Source organism: Dictyostelium purpureum, assembly GCF_000190715.1.
Source record: "Dictyostelium purpureum unplaced genomic scaffold DICPUscaffold_170, whole genome shotgun sequence".
Classification (NCBI taxonomy): Eukaryota; Evosea; class Eumycetozoa; order Dictyosteliales; family Dictyosteliaceae; genus Dictyostelium; species Dictyostelium purpureum.
Window position 1 is genome coordinate 31,552 of NW_003519507.1, and position 21,473 is coordinate 53,024.

The following is a 21,473-nucleotide window of genomic DNA, read 5'->3' on the forward strand; positions in this document are numbered from 1 at the left end:
AGGAAAGACCAAGGATATCAATGGCTCACTTTAACAATAATGGGATTCAATCCAGAATCCATCCAATTGTTGAAAAAATTCTTAAATTGCATCATGGAAATGCATAATCAACAATTTGAGGTAGATTAAATCACTTTTAGAAATTTTAGTTCATTTTTTAATTTTAATTTTTAATTATTTTAATTTAATTATTCTATTTAAACCAATTTTTTAAATAAAAGAAGATAAAAGAATTATAAATTATATTTTATTTTAATTTTTTTTTTTATTATTACTATTACTATTACTATTATTATTACTATTACTCTGACCATTTGTTTAATAATCGTCATCATTAGTTAAATTTACATACTGTGAAACCTTTTCCCTAAAATTATTATAACCTTCTGTTAATTGTTTATTAAGTTCTGCAGCTTCACCGATTAAAGATCTATTGAATATTACGGCAAAACGAAGAGTCTTATCAAAAGATCTCATTACCTCGGATAGTTTTTGAATGTGTTCGGCTTTGTGATTTTGATATTGACCTTCACCTAAAAATGAACTGCAAATAGCCAATGGACCAGCATTAACTTGAAGTAATAAACAACCTTGTAAATGAATTTGAAGAGTTTTGGTGTTAGCTGGACGTGAGTTTAATTCAGCCTTTAAGAGAGTATCTTTCTTTTGAATTAATTCAATCGAGGCTTCAATTGGAGTCATTTCTACCTCCTCTTTACTAACAACTTCTAAACGTTTCTTTAAATATGGGAAATAATTTTCGGTTTTTAATGTTACTTTTTTCTTCCATTGCTCGGTTATATTCTCTGAATGAACTTTACCTGATTTTGTAAATGGAATTTCAAATATAAATTTGTCTAATTAAAAAATAAAATTAGTAACAATTTTAAAATAAAAAAGGTATAAATAAAACATACTTAAATGATTGTTTTGTTCGAATGGTGTTTTTCTTTCTTTTAATTCATCAGGTGTTAAATATGGATCTACTGAAATAATTTGAATATAGAAATGGTCAATTTCTAATTGAGATTCGTCAACAATTTTATTATTTGGTAATAAATGGAATTTATCTTGACCAAATTTATTACTGTATTGATCTTTGAGACGATCGGATAAATCTGAAAGACGAACATAGTTATTTTCTTTATAGATGAAAACTTTACCATGGAGATGTTCATTTAATTTCTTACAGAAGAATGCAACACGGTAATAACTACTGAAAATTCTTTGACTAACAACATTTTCACTAATAATTTGACTGCATAGAATAACCAACTCTTGGTAGGCATCTCTTTGTTTGGTCCAATCTTTTTGGTGTATATAGGTTGGTAATAAAAGACGATAGGTTTCAGCAGCAGATTCAAAGTAACCACTCTTTTGGATTTGAATTGCATCTTTGAGTAAATTAATGAAGCCAGGTTCGGTGAAATGTTCTAGTTTACAGATTTCCCCTTCTACATCAGCAAACAATGAGATATCTGGAAAAGTTAATTCTTTAATGACGTTTGGTGATACAGTATTGAAATTTGGAGCTGATAATTCTTTTGGGAAACGATTTAATAGTTTCAAATATCCAGCAACGAGAGCAGCGGCAATAATTGAAACCTGGGCAGCTTCTTCCATTGACTTTTGTTGCTTTAAAAATTCTTTCAAACTCTTTAACCAAGTAATACGAAGATCTGGTGATTCGATGAATGTATTTGAAAGATTATAATAGAGATCTGCTTTCATTTCTGGATCGTAACTATGTTGCATAATCTTGATATTATTGCTAATAACATCATTTAATCTTTCTTTGAGTTGTTCGATTTGTTTACTTATGATTGGATTAAATGTATTGTTTTGTTCTGATACTGTCGATTTTCCATTTGGACTCTTCATTAATGATGGCTTGGCTGATCCTGATTTACTTAATAAAGCATCACTACATTTACTCTTTACAAATTGGGTGATTGATTCCAAGCATGCTTTCAAATAATTGAAAATAACTTCAACATTCGAATCGTATTGACTATTTTTTTCAACGATTTCATTTAAGATTTGAGAAATTGCAATGGTAGAATGTAATTTCATACGGGAGAAATGATGAGTTGATACCAAATTGTTTTGAATCATTAAATAAATTAATGTGGTGGCATATTGACGACTGGAAGAATGTTTGCTACAACAATATTTGAAAACAACTTGAGTTAAATCGGCACAAATTGAATTGTTTTGTTTAAATAATACATCCCTAAATTCTGAAACCATTGTTGAAAGTACACAAAATACAACCTTAATCGATGAAAATGCTAAATCTTGCTTTAATATTGATAAAATTACACGGAAAACGATATTTTCAATATAGCCTGGACTTGCAGTACTATTCTTAAAGTCTTGTTTAAATTCTTTAATGAATACTAATAAACTATTTAATACGGTTAAAACTACTTCATTACACATATTACCATACATCATTTGGACGACCTCTGGTGATGCTATTGCCGTGTAATCAACTAAAAATGTTGCGCTACTTGCAAATGCCCTTAATGGTGATGGTGATAATCCACCAGCAGAGTTTGTACTTCCTGTAGATGCCCCAAGATTTGATAGTTGTTTAAATCCACTACTACTACTAAGACTTTGTTCAATTAATGCTTTAGCTTTATCTGGTTTAATATTACTAACATTTGCTTTGGTACTGGCTTTACTTGGTTTTTCTTTATCACCTTTATCTTTCTTTTTACTTGGAGAGTCGACAATATTACTATCGGTTGAATAAGTTGAGTGATGGGTTAAAGTGTTATTAACCGATGATGATTTATCGCTGTCTTCGTCGGAATTGTTTACTTGTTGCTGTTGTTGGCCAATAGGATTAACATTATACTCTTTAGCGTAATCAAACAATGTTAAACAATTGGTTAAAATTGTAAAGAATATAACATTATTTTTAGAGGTTTCTTTTTTCCACCAATCTGATAGAATATTTGTATTGTTTAGATTTTTGACAATATAAATAAAGATTGCTAACCATGATCTTTGTTCTTCATGGTCAAAACGGTTAATGACATCATATTGGTAGACAACAATTAAAAGGTATGGGAAGAAGAGGTCTGCAATTCTTTCTCTCATTGGTTGAGAGTTATAAACTTGATTAGTATCGATCTTGGAGATGATTTCACGAAGAGTGTGAATAACCTTTAATCTCATTTCTTTTTCGTTAGCTGTTATTACTGAATAGACCTCTTGCAATATTAAACCAATAGTAAAATGCTTCTTAAAGTATACTTGGAATACTTGATTAATACTTGGGAATGGTTGAATTGGTGATGCCAAATTCAATGCAATAAAAGAGTCACTGGATGCTAATACTCTAAAGAATCTCGATTTCAATTCGGTGAGTTCCATTACTTGATTTCCACTATCCAACCCATGTACAAAGTTCTCGATGATGGGGAATACAAAGCTACGTGATAAAATATCTAAAAGATCATTTATGAAATAACCAATGTTTACAATAAAATTCTTGGCAACCAACTGTTTTGTTTGCTTTAATTGAGTTAATAATAGTTCAAATAAGAAAGTGAATCTGCCCAAGACTTCATCTGGTAAACGACCACGACGATTACGACCAGTTCTAAGATTTTTATCAAGATCAATATGGACAATCATCGATTTCTTTATAATTCCAAATAAGAACCAAGAATATTGAACTGAAAGTGTAATTAATTCACTTGAATTTAATATGTTTGGATTTGGTACAGTTGCTTGAGTACCCTGTTGATTGGCTGTTTGATTTGGATCTTTAATGTTTGGTTGATTAGTTGTGGCTGGACTATCACCCTCCAACAATTGATTCCAAACTTGTACTAAACTATCATATAATGTAATTGAGCCAGCATTACTATTATTGAAAATATAGGTGCTATATGAAGTTAAAACATCTTCAGGTACACTATCTAAAAGATTTAAAAGCACATTGAATGAATTTGCACCAATTTCAGATGAGAGACTTGTAATTGCTTTGAATAATAGTCTAATAATAGCTGGGAAGAATTGAGTTTTTAATGATGATGGTACTGATGGGAGTTTTTTAATGTATTCATTTAATAAACTGTGATCTGCCAAGGTGGATTCTTTTAATAATACAGATAAAGTATGATCTTGAGGGTAAAGAGAAGAAATAACACGAGTTTTGAAAGAGAATAATGGCTTCTTATTATCTACCCAAACTTTATGGTTAGTGGCATCCTTTTGATCTTTTATATCCTTGGCCTCGTGAGCTAAATAACGAGGTGGGAATACAGTACCAATGGGACTCTTATATTTACCGTCAACAATGATGCAATCATCATCAAAAAGACGAACAACACTGAAACCCAATGGAGTATTAACAGAATTATCAGCCTTCTTTGTTTTCTTACAACCCAAATGGTAAAATGTAACTAATAAATGATGATTTGGTGTTAATTTTGCTGGAAGATTAATTTTAATTTCATCGGAGAATTTTGGCTTCTTATTGTGATAAACTACAGAGGTAATAAAAGAACAACAAAGTAATGGAGAGGTAGTTGTACCATAAACAGATTTCAAGCCGGTGGCTGTGACACTACTATCATCCTCCATTAATTTAACTTCTAAAAATATATTTCTAGCAGAACCACGGTGATCTAAATTGGTTAAATTTACACTCTTTGGATAGAAATATAAAACGTTTGAAAAATTTAAATGTGGCTCTTTGATTTCTCTTGGTAAGGCAATAGTAGAGCCATTACCACCATTCTGAATTGTTGAATTTACAGTATTTGAAGATGGGGATGAAGGACTATTAACATTTCCATTACCTGATGAACCGTTTTCTTTTGGTGAATAATGAACACTATCTACTGAATCGCCACTACATGAATTTATACTATTAAAATATAAAACTTCTTTTACCAAATCTTTGCCATCTGAACCAGGCTTTGCACCACTTTGATTTGGAACTTTTGGACGTAATAAATAATCTATTCTACCATCAATGGTTTCATTATAGAGATACTTGTTATCATCGAGGGAAACTGAGCATTGTTGAATTTTTAATGTACACTCAAATAATGGATCTTTATTTGCTTTCTTTTCTTTGGTTACAAATGTATAGAGCTGATCAAACTTCATTTTTGTAAAATTTGTAATCTTTACTTCAACTTCACCCTGATCGAAATTAAACTTCTTATTTGAATCGAATAACTCTAAACATCCCCAAATAAATGTTTGTTTAAATCTACCTAATCTACTGACACCCTCTTTAACCTCACCTTGGAACTTTGTTAAATCCTTTGGTTTTGGTGGATTGAAATAATTCTTTGTTGTTTCCTCTGGATCACCCAATATAACTTTATCAAAACATACTACTAAATATACATCTTCTGATTTATCGCATGTAAAAATTGATTTTAAAAATTTGGTTGAGCTTTGATTATCCAATGGATTAATTTGATTTAATGGATTAACTCCAAGATTCTATTTAATTTAAAAAAAAATTAGTATTTGGGGGAAATTTTGATTAATATTAATATAAAAAATAATATATTTACAATTTTTGGTAATAAGTCTTGGTTTAAATAATGATTTAAATCAAAATGAAAAACTTCTGAGACAATACCAATTTCTGGTGACTTTAGATTTGATTCATCAACTTTATTTGCATCAAATAAAAACATTCTTCCAAAAAATGGTTCAAAATTACCTATTTGTGCTTTAAAATCGGTACATTCTGCTTTAAATTGAAATCCACTACATTTATTTAAAAAAAAAAAAAAAAAAAAAAAGTATATTAATAAATAAATTTCGAAAAATATAATATATATAAAATAAAATAAAAACATACATATTTTCGATAATTTTTTTACCAATTTTTGGTGGATCGATTTGTGGTAATTCATCAGCAATATAATATGTTTGAAATAATGGAACTCTGCTTGTTTTTAAAAACTCTACTGATTTTGGATCTGGTGTTGAAAGTTTTGAAGTTTCTTCTAAATCTTTATTTAAATCTTTGACGCTTTCGGTTGGTGAAACTGAATCGAATTCATTATCGGCAGAAAAGTGTTGGATTGTAAGTGGCTTTAATGGCTGTGATTGTGCTGATGGTAAAGGTTCACGATTAACGACTAACCAATCTTGATTAAAAATATCAAGAGATTCTTGAACACCCTTTGTGAATGATTTATTTCTTTCTTGTTCTGTTGCTTGAAATTTTTCCAATACCTCTTGAGGTATATTACTTCCGACAATATTGGTAGTTCTCTTTTCGCTTTGTAATGATAGAAGATCTGGTATAACCGATAATTTTAATGGATCATTTATATTTTGTTTTGTAAAAAATGAATCCTCGTAATCATCAAAGTAATATTCGACTTTTAATTTATTTCTCCCTTTGTTGATTGGAGGTTGTACGATACTGGCTAAATTTGGTGTAGTTGTAGATTGACCACCATTCATGCTGTTGTTTATTGGTGATGTAACTGATGGCACTCCGAATGCTTGGCTGGTACCTATTGGTGATTGTGATACTGATACATTAGTACTTACAGGTAAATTTGTACCTGTTGGCGATTGTAATTTATTTGTTGAGGTTAATAAATTGGATGTGGTATCCATTTTTTTAATTATTAATTATAATTATTCCTTTTTTTTTTTTTTTTTAATTTTTTTTTAAATTAATTTTTATATTTATTTTTTTATATTATTATAAATAAAATTATTTATTATAACTATTTTTTCAATAACTACAATTAAAAAAAAAAAAAAATTACAATAAAAAGGAAAAATTAAATTAAAAAATAGAAAAAAATAATAAAAATTCTATTACTACTATACAATTTTGTGTATTTTATAAATATATATATAAATATATATATAAATAATGTTTTGTGTCTATATATATTTAAAAAAAAAATAAAAATTAAAAAAAAAATAATACTTTTTTAGTTGTTATTATTAATATATAATGTGGGTCAGCAGATGGGTAATTTTTTTTTTTTCAATTAAAAATCAAAACAAAATTATAATAAAATAATTTAAAAAAAAAAAAATTAAAAAAAAAAAAAAAAGTGTTTTAAAATTATTTTTTTTTAAAATTATTTTTTTAAAAAAATTATTTTTTTTAGGTTGATATAACCAAATATAACTTATATAATGATCTCAAATCATAGAAAAAAATAAATAAATAATCAACAAAATAAAAATGATAATAATATAACCAAATATATAATATGAGTCTAGAATGTCTAATTTTTACTAAAACAAAAAATAATATCTAGATCAAGATTATATAAAACCAACAAAAAATGATCAATTTTAAAATTAATTTTTCGATCGTTTTTAAAAAAAAAAAAAAATTCAAAAACGCGATACATAGGCAGCTATTTATACCCCAAAAAAAAAGGAATTTAATAAATGAAAGAAAATTGCATCCTGTGTTGCTTGATGGTTTGATTATAATTTTCATTCTCTGGCTATAATAATTTTAACCTCCGCCATATAAAAAAAAAAATAAACAAATTAATTAATGAATTAATTAATCAATATCTAACATCTATGTTCATTTTCTAATAAAAAAACAATAAATTTAAATTTAAATAATTTCTAAAACTTTATTACTTTCTTTTTTTATTATTATCTTTATTATTATTATTTATTTTTATTTTCATTTTCATTCCCATCAATTTTTTTTGTTTGTGTGGTTTTAACACACACCAATTTAAAATTAAAAAAAAAAAAAAAAAAAAAAAAAAAATTAAAAATTTAAAAAATTAAATTTTTTTTTTTTTGTTAAATTAAATAATCATAAAATTTTAAAAAAAGATAATGGATATATATCAAATTTTTTCAATTATTATTTTAGATAACAATGGTAAAAGACTTTGTTCTTTATTTTATGAACCAATAGGAGAACCAGAAAAAATTAAATTCGAAAAAGAAGTATTTGAAAAGAGTAAAGGTTCAAATTGTAAGTTTTCTTTTAATCTTTTTCATTAATTATTATATTATACTAACCAAAATTTAAAATTTAAAATATAGGCGAACTAGATATTATTCAGAATCGTATTATTATTGGATCAAAACAAAGTGATGTATGGGTATATGTTGTAGGGAAATCATTAGAATCAAATGAACTAATACTTTTAGATGTTTTAAATGTTTTAATATCATTATTCAAGAAAGCATGCACAAATAATGAAACTGTAATGGTAACAAAGAAATTATTTTTAGAAAATTTTTCAACTATTAAACTATATATTGACGAAGTTGTTGCTGATGGAGTAGTATTTGAAACAGATGAGGACACAATTCTTAATCGTGTACCTCTCCAAGACCAAGCCCTTAATGATTTGCAAACAGGTATTGAATTGGTCAAAGAAAAGTTCTCACTTTCCTCTTTATATTCTTTTACAAGATCATAAATAAAATATAGAAAATATTTATTTATAAATAAAATAAAATAAAAGATGTACATAAATAAAATTTAATCAAATCCTTCTTAGAAAACTGTTATTTTTATTTTTTTAAAAAAGTGTACAATATTATTAATTTATTTATATTTTTTTTTTTTTTTTTTTTATATTATGAAATTATAGGAAATAAAAATAATATATATCATTTTAATTAAAACTTAGTTTGATTTTTTTGAAGTGGTGGTTGGTTGTGAATTTGGGATAAAAGTGTGAAGTTTTGAGAGTGGTTCTTTGATAAGAGCAGAGATCTTAGCACATTGTTGATCGATTAATTCTTTCTTTTCAACATAGAGTTTTGGAAGAAGGAATGAAGCGAGGAAGACAACATAGAGAACACCAGTATTTGATAAGCATTTGCTAACTCTACCAATTAAATAGAAAACAACAGCAAATTGGGCTGAGAGGTAAAGACTCTTGCAACCAAAAATATCTTTGGCAATACCTAAAATAGTATTAACGATTTCACCAATATTATTAACTTGTTTTTCAATAACAGCTTCATGAACATGGAAACTAAGGGTTTTTAATTGGTCGCTATATATAAATATACAAAAGATGGGTTAATTTTTAATTAGTTTAAAAATTTTGATATTTATATTTACGTGAATGGGTTGTCTAATTTGACACCTTGAACATGTCTAATTAAAACTATTGAAATAATATTGAAAAGAATTGATGTTATAGTAAAAGTAAAGGCGGTATAACCAAATAATGAGAATAAACTATAGTTTGAAAAGGTAACTAAAAAGAAAACTACGTTAATAATGGCGAATAAAAGTCCACTTTGAATAAGGTCTTCCCATAAAACAATTTTTTTAACGCATTCAAAGGATGGATTCTTTTGAACAACCTTAGAAAGTTTGCAAACTTGACCACAAATAGAGAATTCACCATTCATAGAGTATGGGCAACCAGCATTGCCAGAAACTGCCTGTTTAACTTCATTTTTGATTTCGTTGATAGCAGCTTTAGCAGATGATGTTGTTGCTTCAACCTTTGAACTAATAGTGTTACTAACACTCTCTGCGACACCTTTAACATCATCTTTTAATTTATTAATATCTTCTTTAACTTCTTCGACTTTTGCCTCTACTGTTTCTTTTACTTCATCAACATTTTCTTTTACTTCATCAACATTTTCTTGAATTTCCTCTTGTACTTCTAATAGTAATGAATTATATTAATATTCACATTAATATTTTTTTTTTTTTTTTTTTATATTAAATTATTTGATGATCATCATATTTTAATTTTTTTTTTATTTTTTTTTTTTTTTACCTTTATTATCATTCATTTTTCTTAAATATTAAAATAACCTGTTGTATAATTATTTATTATTTATTATTTGTTTATCTTGTGTTAATTGTTAATTAGTTATGTGTGGGGTGGTAATGTATAATAAAAAAAGAAAAAAAATTTTTCAATTGAAAAAAAAAAAAAAATTAAAAAAAAAAAATAATAAAAAAATAATAAATTTTTAATAAAAAAAAAAATAAAAACCAAATTAAGTGTGTTTTATAATAAAACTTTAACACTTATCCTTTTGAAATTATAATATATATTTTACTTTTTTCTTTTATTTTTAATTGAAAGTCTTTATGATTAAATATTATTTAGGTATGATTAAAATCAATTTTAAAACAGTTACTATATTTTTTATAGTAATAATTTAATTAATATACGAAATATATTAACAATTTTTTTGTTAGATAAATTAATAAAAAAAATAAATATATAAATAAATTAATAAATAAATTATAAATATATAAATATAAATTAAAATATATAAATAAATAAATAAACAAATAAAGAAATAAATAAATAATGAATTAATCAAAAATAAAGATATTTTAAACAATTAGGATTAAGTGAAATTAATAATTGTGCTAATTTTATATTTAATTATTAAAATATAACCAAAAAAAAAAAGAAATAATAAATAAAAAAAAATGTAATGACCCTATGAAGTACGTGTTGGTATAAAAAAATCATTTTCATGAAAAAAATCATTTTTTTTTTTTTTCTAAAATTTTTAAAAAACTTTTTTTAAAATTTTTTTTTTTTTTTTCAAATTTTTTTTTCGTTTTTTTCATATTATTGTTTTTATTTATTTATTTATTTAGTTTTTATTTATTTTTTTTTTCAAAATAAATATTAGTAATAAAATAAATAAATGTCTCAATTCACCAAAATTACTACTAGTGATTTGAGATATGGTGTTTTAAAAACATTAAAATCATCTACATTATTAGCTTCAAGATCACAATCAAATGGTGTCAGAGGATTTTGCTCACAAAATAATGATGAAAATGTTGTAATTAAAAAATCAAAGTATCAAGCATCAAGAGACATAAGAAATGCAAATAAAGAGGATTTAATGGAAACTCAAGTTTTAAGAGATTCATTAAACAAGGAGTTTGACCAAACAGCATATAGTAAATTTTACAGTAATGACCCAAATCGTATTAAACCAATTAGTTTAGACAAAGCATTACCACAATTAAATAGCACAATGGATGTTTTAGTTAACGCTTTTCCAGATCACGAAGATGACCCATCGACTTTTTCAACTTCAATCGATGAACTTGGTGGTAATGCCAATAGATTAAATAACAACGAAAATGAAATTACAGAAGATACAACCGAATCATCAGCTTTTGAATTCAGTGGTTCAGATCCAATCGAAAGTGCATCCGATATTCCAGAAGTTAACCTCAATAATCTTGCATTCGAATTTATTCCACCAAAACCAATCATTATGCACCCAGAAGTAGGCAAACTTTCAAAACAAAAACAAATCGAGTTTATGAATGCTGTCAGCTTTATCAGTCAAATTTTTGGTAGATTAGATGACTACCTCAGAAATTACTCTGCACAATTTACAAAAGGTGAACTCTCTTATTTCGAAACTGCAATGAGAGTTTTACGTAAAGAATATTATAATAATGCTGATTTTAGTAACACCTTCAAGAATAGCGATGTTCCATTTAAATTAACACTTGAAGAATCAAAGCAAGCCAATAAAGATATTGAAAATATTTTAGAAGACCTCTTAAAAGAACTTCAAAACCAAAAAATTCAAGATGGTCAATCAATTCAACCAATTAAAGAGTTCAGTGAAGATTTAAATGATTTCTTGCCACCAATGGATGAGGATGACGAACAAGTTTCCAAGTTTGTTAGTTTTGATATAGCCGAATTCGCCAAATTAAAAGGTATTCAAACTACATTATTTGAACATTTATCAAAAATCAAATCTCAAGAAGAAAGAGATACTTTATATAAAGAATTTGCAATTTTCAAACAACAAAGAGATTCAGAAAGAAATACACCTTTAAGTACAACTCAATCAACATTAAATACACTTATTAATTCATTCAAAGATTATCAAAATTTCGATAGTGTTTTTAGTCAAAAGTTAGATGAATTCACTGCTTTTTGTCAACATATGGAAATTAATACTATGAAATTAAAGGCTTTTGCTGATGGTTTTAATGAAAATATTGAACATTTAGCTTTGGGTAAATTTGGAACAAATCAAGAAACTGAACAAATTGAACAGTTCTCTGAAGATAACGAATTAAATCAACAAGAATTAGATCAAGAAGAAGACCAATCAGAGGAGATCAGCGAAAATGAAGTCACAGCAGAAACAGAAACATTAGAATTTATTGATGAATTCAATGTTTATGTTAATCATCTTTTCAAAAATGCCAAACAAACTAAAGACTATTCAACTATTGAATTCCAAATGGAATTATTGTTAAATGAAATGGCAATTATTTCAAGACAATTTGCAAAAAAACTTGAAAAGCAAGAGCAAGTCCCATCCAGTACCGCTTCCATTGGTTCTGCCTCAGACTTACCAAAGATCTTCCAATTAAAAGACGATATCACTCAATTATTAAAAAGCAGTATTACAAATTTCAAGAATGTTGATCAAAAGCTCGATGGCCTCGATCAAGATTTTATTAATCAAGTTAAACATCAAGTTGATACCCTCTTACCAAAAGATGCTGAAAAAGCTGGAAAAATGGCTTTTATTTTATCACACTTTAATTCTGAAATCGATTTCGATATTGTAAATCATATCATTAATCAAGATTCAACAAATAAACCATCCAAAGAAAGTGATTTATATAAACCAATTCAATTAATTAAAGCATTGTATAAACTCGGTCCAGGTAAGTTTAATATAATAGATAATAGATAATAAATAATTTTATTAATATAATTTTAAATTTTCATTAGGTAAATTCAAAAATACTGTCCAAAACTTAAAGAGATTGCCAAATTTGGTTTATTATTGCCAATATATTAATACAAATTTCCTCGATCCAAATGAAACCTATATTGCTCCACTTTCTAAAGGTGAAAAACTTAATTTCCCAGTTCTTAAACATGATTTCTCAGAAGATTTACAACTTTTTGTCGGTAGAAGCCGTATGTTACGTGAGGACCCAGTTGAAGGTGAAGGTGAAGGTGAGGGTGAGGGTGAGGGTGAAGGTGAAGGTGATGGTGAAGGTGAGGGTGAAGGTGAAGGTGATGGTGAAGGTGATGTTCCAAAAGAAGTTGAAGGTGATACTCCACATTCAGAAGATGCCAAAAGCTTATCCAAAGAAACCAAAATTGGAAAGGATAGACAAATTGACCAAATTCTTCCAAAATACAAATCAAATCAATTACCTATGGCTAATATGACAGAAATGGATATTCAACAACAAGAACAAGAGATTGGAGAAACCGATGAAAATGAAGGTGAAGAATATGTAGATTCCAAATTTTTAGAAGCTGAGCAAATCAATTCTCGTTTATTACCTTATGATTTAATTGGAGAATCTAGTTTTGCAAAAATTGAAAGATCAGACGAAACAATTTCAGAAACTGATAATACACCAGAAGAGAAAAATAATGCTGAAAATATCGAAGAAACTGACCAAACCGAGCTTGACCTTGAAGATGAAAATACCGAAGATATTGACCAAATGGTCGATGCAGTTAAAAGAATAAGAGATGTCAAAAATACAAGAGAAATTAGAGATGTAGTTATAGAAGAAACTGATGATTCCGACAAAACTGATGTTATAAGAGAGTATGATGAAGAAGAAGACGCAACTTTGAACACCTCCGAAGAAGGCTTACCAGATGCATTTAATGAAGAAGATTTGGGTGAAGTCGAAGAATTTGATCAAGAAGTCGAAGAAATTGATCAAGAATTGGCCAAAGATTTTGATTATGAAAAAGAAATTACCGAAGATTTAGAAGATGAACCAGTTGACGAAGAAGAGGAAGACATTAGAACCAAATCAGATTCAAGTGTAACCGATTCCAATCCATTCACAATTGTCGACGCAGTACAAAAGAATATAAATAAATCAATCAAATTTGAAGATACCCTTAGACAAATTAAAACTTTATTCCCATTCTTTGGTGTTCCAGAAGAAGAAGCTGACGAAATGGATATTGAAGAAAAGCTTATGAGACTCGAAACCTCAAATCTTCTTTTCAAAGGAAACTTTATAAAAAACCCAGGTTCTGATACCCCTGTATTTATTGGTCAAGATCAAGTCGATGATGATTATGATGTAGCCAAAGGTTTGGGATATGAAAAAGAAGATTTTGAAGACGAAAGAGAATCAGAGGCAGGCGATGAAGGTTTAGAAAACCATCAAGAGGATGAACCAACTGAAGAAGAAATGGATGAAGACGAAGAGGTTAATGAAGACGAAGAGGGCAAAGAGGAAGAGAATGAAGAAGAATTAGACGAAGAAGAAGATCCCGAGGAAGAGGGCCTTGAAGATGATGAGGAAGGAGATTTCGAAGATGATCATGATGATTACATAAATTATAATAAAAATTTACAAGATATCGAATGGGATGATACACCAAATCTTTCAATTAAAAATCTTGTAAGTGTTGGCCGTCATACCTCAGTTACTAGAGCTGGTCGTGTTTTCAATTTCTCTGCTACAGTTTTCAATGGTGATGGTGAAGGTACTGCCTCAAGAGGTTATGGTAAAGGTGATACTGCCGTTTCTGCATTAAGAAGAGCTACCAAAGATGCCGAAAGAAGAGCTTTTACTTTAGATAGATTTAGAGTAACTATATTCCAAATACTTTATTTTATTTAATTTAATACTAATATTTTATTAATTTTATTTATTTTAGGATTATACTTTACCATCAGGTTTAGATATGAAATATAGAAGTACCAAGGTTAGATTCTTTAAGAGTAAAGATTATGATCAAATGGATCATAGTGGTTATAAACAAACTATTATTTTACCAACCATTGGTCTTCACGGTGTTACATTTAGAACTTATGGTCGTAGAAACTGGAACAATGTTTTATTGGCTATTCAAAACGGTTTACCAAACTACACCAATCCAGAAGAAGCTGCTCGTATTATGGGTAAACGTTTCATTGTTCCAAGCGAAGAAAAAGAAAGAAAGAAAACTCTTTCCCAACTCCTCCAATCTAAGCTTAAGAAGAAAAATAATGATCCATATAATTTAGGTATGGTTAGCAGATTCCTTTATGACCTTGAAGAAAAACCAGATCAAGAACAAATCGAAGAACGTAGAATGAATGCTGAAATTAAAGATTTAATTAAACGTTATCCACAAGACCCAGAAGAAGAAATGCTTGAAAAAGACTTTAAATATGGTAACTTATTAGGTAAAAAGAGAGTAGATAAAATGGATCAAAAAGGTCGTCGTCATGAACGTAATATCAAATCACTTGCAATTTAAAAATATACAATAATCCTAAAAAATAATAATAATAATTATTTTTTTAAAAATAAAAATCATCAAAAAAAAAAATAAAATAAAACATCTTTTTTCGATATATAATTAAAAAAAAAAAAAAAATATTGCTTTTATTCTGTTTACTTATTATTACAATCAATGGTAATTTAAATAAATTTTATTTTATAAATAATGTTATATATTTGGATTTAGACTGGCAATACACAAGTCTTCGGAGTAATGATTATATGCATATAGACAATTAGTATATTGAACAACTGCTGCAGCTACAACAAAAAGATGCCAGATTGGGTGACTTGAAAATCCATTATCGAGTCTACCCGGTTTGCAACAACATTCGGGATATCGTCTAATATAATTTGTAAAAAAAAAAATTAATATAAATGATTAAATTTTACAATACTTTTTACTACATACGTTGCATAAATTGCGGCACCAATTATATAAAGTGATCCCATTAACATTAATCTATATAAAATTGGCCAGAAATATTCGATGCCATGTTGGGCCCAAACTTGTGGTAATGGAACTACAATAAACAAACCAAAGCCAATAAAGAATAAGGTTCTAAAAGTACGGAAAGCATAGGTCTGGAAAATTGGGATCATTCCAACAGCAACACCAACGATACCCATAATCGAAATTAAACATAAATAAAAAGTACCCCAACCTTTTTGACAAGAAAAAACATAATATATTGGTGGAAAATGTGATCCTACTATCATTAAGCTAATACCTGTATAATCCAATCTGGCCATCCAAAGATATGTTTTACCAGATACTGAAGAGAAAATATGGAATAATGTTGAAAATAACATTTGAGCCTGTGCACAAATAAAAAAGATACTGAAAACAAATCTGTCTGTTGGTGTTGCATCTTGATGTAATTTGGAAGATAATGTATAAATCATTAAAATAAAAAATAAAACTGTACCCAACAAATCTATATATAAAATAATAATAAGCATTAATAATCTTTTATAATAAAAGTTTTATTTGTTTTAATACCCACGCGTCCAAATATTTAATGTTTCGTTATGCAATCTAAAGATACTTTTAATACAAAGTTTATATGAAAAATTTACCCTATAACCCGAAACAATAAACTCGTTACCCTGTAAATAAGGTGGAATTTTATCATAAGTTGTTAAAACATAGTTGTTATGAGTTTTTTCTTCGTGTGGAGAATAATGGATATGGTTTTTATCGGTGCAAACATCCTCCTTTAAAGGAATATTACTCTCATCATCCTCTTTGGTATTATGGTTATATGTAATTTCTTCATAACTTTCTTCACCATCCTCTTCGTCTAAATGTGAATATTTGTTTTTATTTTTCTTTTTGCTATATAAAATCGATGATTGTTCACCACCACTACTATTTTCATCTTCCTCTTCTAATTTATATAATGCTCTTTTAATATTTTTATTATTTATAGAATCGTCGTTATTATTACTATTACTACTACTACTATTATTACTATTGTGTTGGTATTCATCACTTGAAGTATTTGATCCATATGAATCACCTAAAACACTGCCAATTTGTTTATTTGGAACATTATTATTACTATTATTTACCGATTCTCCTCTTTCTGATGAAGATCCAATGTTTAAATTATTTTTATCATCTGGTTCGATCATTGCTATTACCTATATAATAAAAAAATAATATATGGAAATAAAAAAATAAAAAGTAAAAAAAATAAAAAAAATAAAAAAATAAAATAAATTAAAATAAAAAAATAAAGATTCGTTTTTTTATTTTTTTATTAATTTTTATTTTTTTTCGAATTTTTTAATAAAAATCTAATACCAAACCGGGAATTTTTAACTTTTTATTTTTTAATATCTTTTTATTTAAATATTATTATTTCTTTTAAAAAATTTAATGAAAAACAATAGATTTATATTTCGAAAAGTTTTAAGTTCTTTTTTTATTATTTTTTTTGATGTTGACTTTTTTGGATTTGTTTAATTACAAATTGTTTAAAAGTATTATTATTTATTTTATTATTATTTATAATAAAAAATTAATATTATTTATCTTTTTTTTGTTTATTTGATATATTTAGTTAATGAAACCCTTGATTGATAAATAGGTTCCAAGTACTGTTGCTACAACACCAAATATAGTAACAACAATATGGAAAATTTTCCAGGCTAGGTTTTGTTCAGGGAAGAATTTAAGAGAAAGTAATGGTGGTACAACAAAACCAGCAATAGCCAACATAAGAGAACCAATTAAAGAGGTATAATTGCCAAAATTAGTAATGGCTGAAGCCAATCCAGCCAAACCAGAACAAAAGATGATACGAATTAAGTAGAATTTCCAATTTTTAGATAAAAATGGGGCATTTGAAGTTGACTCTAACTCTGGAAAAGCATTAAAATGTTTGTGGAACCATTTGATCGTTGAATCAACAACATTAATACCAGCAGCAAAAATTAATGGGAATGAACAGGTTAACTCTAAAATAACACAGGCACGTACAATACTAGCAAAAACACCAGTTTTTGGAAGAACATCGATGATAGCAGATGGAATACCACCATTAGTGAAATTATAATAAAGATAACAAATTACTGCAAAAGCGGTATTGATGATAGTAATAAAAATCATGGCAAAGTCTAATACCTTTGGATATTTCTTGTTATCACCGCTTGCGTGACTAACTGGAATTACAACAATATGATTACAAAAGAAGAAAGCTGCATTACCAAACCATAATGGAATATTTTTGAAATCAAATGTATAGTCTTTTAATGGATGAACATGATTATCTCTAATACCATATGTAACAATTGTGACCATTGCTAAAATTAATGATAGTGCTCCAAAAATTGATGTAAAACCCAAGTATTTCCTATTTTATAATTATTAAGTTTTAATAAAAATATTTTAAATAATATAAATTTTATGGGTATTATACTTACATATCGGTTAAAAATGTTAATAATAATATAAGTGGTAAAACTATCCAAATCATTGGAATATAACCAATGTGTGTAAATTCATCTAAATTTTGGCCAATCAAAATAAGATATGATATACAAATACTCATTGTTACTGAGAAATTCATAAAACAAACAAATAATTCACCCCATCTACCAAAAGCTCTTGAAGCTAAATCTGCATAACTTGGTTTTTCTGGCCCTATCTTTTCATCTGTCATTTTAATTGAACACTTTAATAATATATTCATCGTATAATTTGATAAGATTGCAATCAATACTAAACCAATTGAGCCAATCCATAAACCTGCATTCATTACTGCCCATCTATTTAAAAAAAAAATTAATATCTATAATTCAATTTAGATTGATCATTTGATTAGATTGATTGATAATAGAAAATAATCAACTACTTACGGTAATGCAAATGAACCAGCACCTGCAAATGCTTTAACTGTATTCCAAAATGAAGGTATTGGTAAAAATTTCTTCTCGCCATCTCTTGAAACCAATGGTGTCGATTCATTATGATTTCCATTTATAACTGCATGCCTATCATCAATGATTGCACCATTTAATCCGCCACTATTCTTTCTAAAACTCGACATATTTAAATATTATCTAAATGTTGGTTGCTATATTACAAAAGAAAACTGTATGTTGGTAATAATTCCAATATTATATTCATAAATTACTCTTGATAAATTATGTGATGTTGTTATTATATTATTATACTATTTAATTTTTACTATTTTTATATTTAGAGTTTAAAAATAAATAAAAATATTTTATAATCTTATATTTCTTGTGGTGTTGCTGCTGCTGCTGCTGCTGTTATATTTAACAAATACCGCTTACTGTTATATTATAATAAAATACAAGATTATTATTAGTATTAATGTACATGTAAATTTTATGATAAGTATTATTAATATAATTTAACTATTAATTATATAATATTATTGCTATTATTATAAAAACTCAAAAAAAAAAATATTCTTTTTACAAATAAAAAATATACATAAGAATAAATAAATAAATAAATAAAAATTTATAAAAAAAAAAGAATGAAAATTAATTTTATTTATAAAATAATTTAAATTTTAATAAATTTATTATTTTAAATTTAAATTAAATTAACTTTCTCTTTTTATTTTTTTTCTATATTCTATTTTATTTTTTGTTGTTGTAATTTTAAAATAAACTTTATTACTATTATTTATTATTTTTTTAAAAGATAAATTTGGTTTTTTTTTTTTTTTTTTTTTTTTTTTTTTTTTTTTAAAAAAATTGTGTTTTTTTTTTTTAAAAATATACAAAAATATATAAGTGTTTAATGGGTAATAAAGAAAAACAATATTTTTTAATACTGGGGTAAATGTGTGTGTGAAATTTCTATGTGTGTGAAAACAAATAACTACTATTTATTACTTTTTTTTTTTTATCTATTACTTTTTTGTTTTTAAATATAAAATAAAAATCTATATGACAAAAAATAAATATGTATGATTATTTTAATTGTTGGTAATGATATTAATGGAGTTGGTTGGGATAAAAAATTTTAAAAAAAAAATAAAATTTATTTTGTTACGAAAAAAAAAATATAAAAATTTTTATGGAATTAGTTTTCGAATCTTATAACTTTCTTTTACCTTTTCTTATTTTTTATTTTATCGTTCTTGATTTTAGTTATATATTTATTTATTATTTATATACAATACAAACATTTTCAAAGTCATCAAAACAAAGAAAATGTAAAAAAAAAAAATAAAACAAATATTAAATAAATATTGCAAAAAAAAAAAAAAAAAAAAAGATTATTTGAATTGGGATTTAAACCGAGAAAAAAAAAAATAAAAAAAAATAAAATTTTTTTTTTTTTTTTTAAATAAAAATAACCAGGGATTAACATATAGGGATTAAAAAATTCATTTTTTTATTTATTTTTTTATTTTTTAGCGAAATTTAAAGATAGTTAATTTCAAAATAAATAAATAATGATTATAATAATAATCAAAAATGTTTTCGATACAAAAAAAAAAAAAAAAGATTTTAAAAAACAAATATAATATGTAATATCGTTACAACCTAAGTAGGAAGGGTCAATACAATAATATATAACCAAAATTATTTTTGTTCGCAATTAGCACAATTAAAACTCAAAGTCAATAATCAGTTTAAATACTATTATATAAAATGTAAATTAATGTAATAATAAAAAGAAACTATAATTATATTTTACAGAATCAATAAGTTTCAAATGGTTATGAAATCTGTCCATTTAAAATGGTTATAATAACAATTATTTATTTCAATAATATTTTTTGTTTTTATAACCATAAAGAAACCAAACGAAATTATAAATAAATAAAATAAAAATAAAAATAAAAATAAAAATAAAAATAAAAATAAAAATAAAAAAAGTTTTTTATATTTTTTGTATTTTTTAAAATTTTTATTTATTTAAATTATTTATAGGGTTTTCATTTTTAGTGTATACACTGATGATGGTTTAGTCTGTTGGATTGGTTTATGAATCTCTGAATATTATTGTCTACAATCGAAGAGTTGATGGAATCGAGGATATGGTTATATTTTGATTTGTAGATCACCAATTATTCGAATAAACTTTGAAAAGTTGAGTTTTTTTTTTTTTTTTTGAAATATTAGGCATTGGTATGCTGTGTTGTGAGATGTGATAAAACCTTTCGTTTGAATTTTTTTTTTTTTTTTTTGCTTTATTTCTGTTGTATTTTAAAACAATATTATATCTTTTAAATCTACATAGCACTTATCAATGGATCATGATCTATTTTACACTGAATTTCTTTTTAATCAACATGAATAAAAATAAATAATGTAATAGTTAAAATTAAAAAAAAAGTTGACACCAGTATTTTTTATACACACAAAAATTCTTAAAAAAAAAGAAAAATGAAACAAAATTATAAAAACAAAAAAAAAAAAAAAAAAAAAAGGAAAAAAAAAGGGGAAAAAAAAAAAAAAAAAAAAAAAAAAAAAAAAATTGGGAAATCTATTTTAACCCCTTTTTTTGGTTTTAAAAAAAAACCCCCCCTTTCAAAATTTTTTTTTTTTTCCTTTTTTTTTTCCAAAAATAAAAAAAAAATTCCTTGGGTTTTAATTCCTAAATTTCCCAAAAGGGGGTTTAATTCCAATTAAAAAACCCCCTCCCGAAAATTATATATATTTCTTTTTGCATCTCCAGAGACCCAACCAGGGAAAGAAACTCTTGGGGAAAAAAAAAATTTTT

The 21,473-nt window shown here is 25.9% G+C and overlaps 6 protein-coding genes across 6 annotated transcripts; 2 read left to right on the plus strand and 4 right to left on the minus strand.

The window, feature by feature from the left end:
• Positions 1–318: 318 nt before the first annotated feature.
• Positions 319–6,621, minus strand: DICPUDRAFT_153700 (uncharacterized protein; the record flags this gene model as incomplete). Its single annotated transcript, XM_003289294.1, has 4 exons — positions 319–857; positions 918–5,481; positions 5,556–5,754; positions 5,849–6,621. 4 exons carry the CDS (start codon positions 6,619–6,621, stop codon positions 319–321), a joined length of 6,075 nt encoding a protein of 2,024 aa, XP_003289342.1.
• A 1,209-nt stretch (positions 6,622–7,830) lies between these two features.
• Positions 7,831–8,426, plus strand: DICPUDRAFT_80104 (uncharacterized protein; the record flags this gene model as incomplete). The annotated part of the gene is made up of 2 exons (XM_003289284.1): positions 7,831–7,972; positions 8,044–8,426. 2 exons carry the CDS (start codon positions 7,831–7,833, stop codon positions 8,424–8,426), a joined length of 525 nt encoding a protein of 174 aa, XP_003289332.1.
• A 104-nt stretch (positions 8,427–8,530) lies between these two features.
• Positions 8,531–9,855, minus strand: DICPUDRAFT_94872 (uncharacterized protein). The gene is made up of 3 exons (XM_003289295.1): positions 9,756–9,855; positions 9,080–9,638; positions 8,531–9,011 (listed from the first exon to the last, which is right to left on the minus strand). Exons 1-3 carry the CDS (start codon positions 9,769–9,771, stop codon positions 8,636–8,638), a joined length of 951 nt encoding a protein of 316 aa, XP_003289343.1. The 5' UTR covers positions 9,772–9,855; the 3' UTR covers positions 8,531–8,635.
• Positions 9,856–10,650: 795 nt separating this feature from the next.
• On the plus strand, positions 10,651–15,230 carry DICPUDRAFT_80106 (uncharacterized protein; the record flags this gene model as incomplete). The annotated part of the gene is made up of 3 exons (XM_003289285.1): positions 10,651–12,661; positions 12,729–14,575; positions 14,646–15,230. The coding sequence occupies 3 exons, from the start codon at positions 10,651–10,653 to the stop codon at positions 15,228–15,230; spliced, it is 4,443 nt and encodes a 1,480-aa protein (XP_003289333.1).
• Positions 15,231–15,422: 192 nt separating this feature from the next.
• Positions 15,423–16,891, minus strand: DICPUDRAFT_153704 (uncharacterized protein; the record flags this gene model as incomplete). The annotated part of the gene is made up of 3 exons (XM_003289296.1): positions 15,423–15,597; positions 15,666–16,191; positions 16,303–16,891. 3 exons carry the CDS (start codon positions 16,889–16,891, stop codon positions 15,423–15,425), a joined length of 1,290 nt encoding a protein of 429 aa, XP_003289344.1.
• A 427-nt stretch (positions 16,892–17,318) lies between these two features.
• DICPUDRAFT_153705 (uncharacterized protein) lies at positions 17,319–18,810 on the minus strand (the record flags this gene model as incomplete). Its single annotated transcript, XM_003289297.1, has 3 exons — positions 17,319–18,114; positions 18,185–18,529; positions 18,620–18,810. The coding sequence occupies 3 exons, from the start codon at positions 18,808–18,810 to the stop codon at positions 17,319–17,321; spliced, it is 1,332 nt and encodes a 443-aa protein (XP_003289345.1).
• Positions 18,811–21,473: the final 2,663 nt, after the last annotated feature.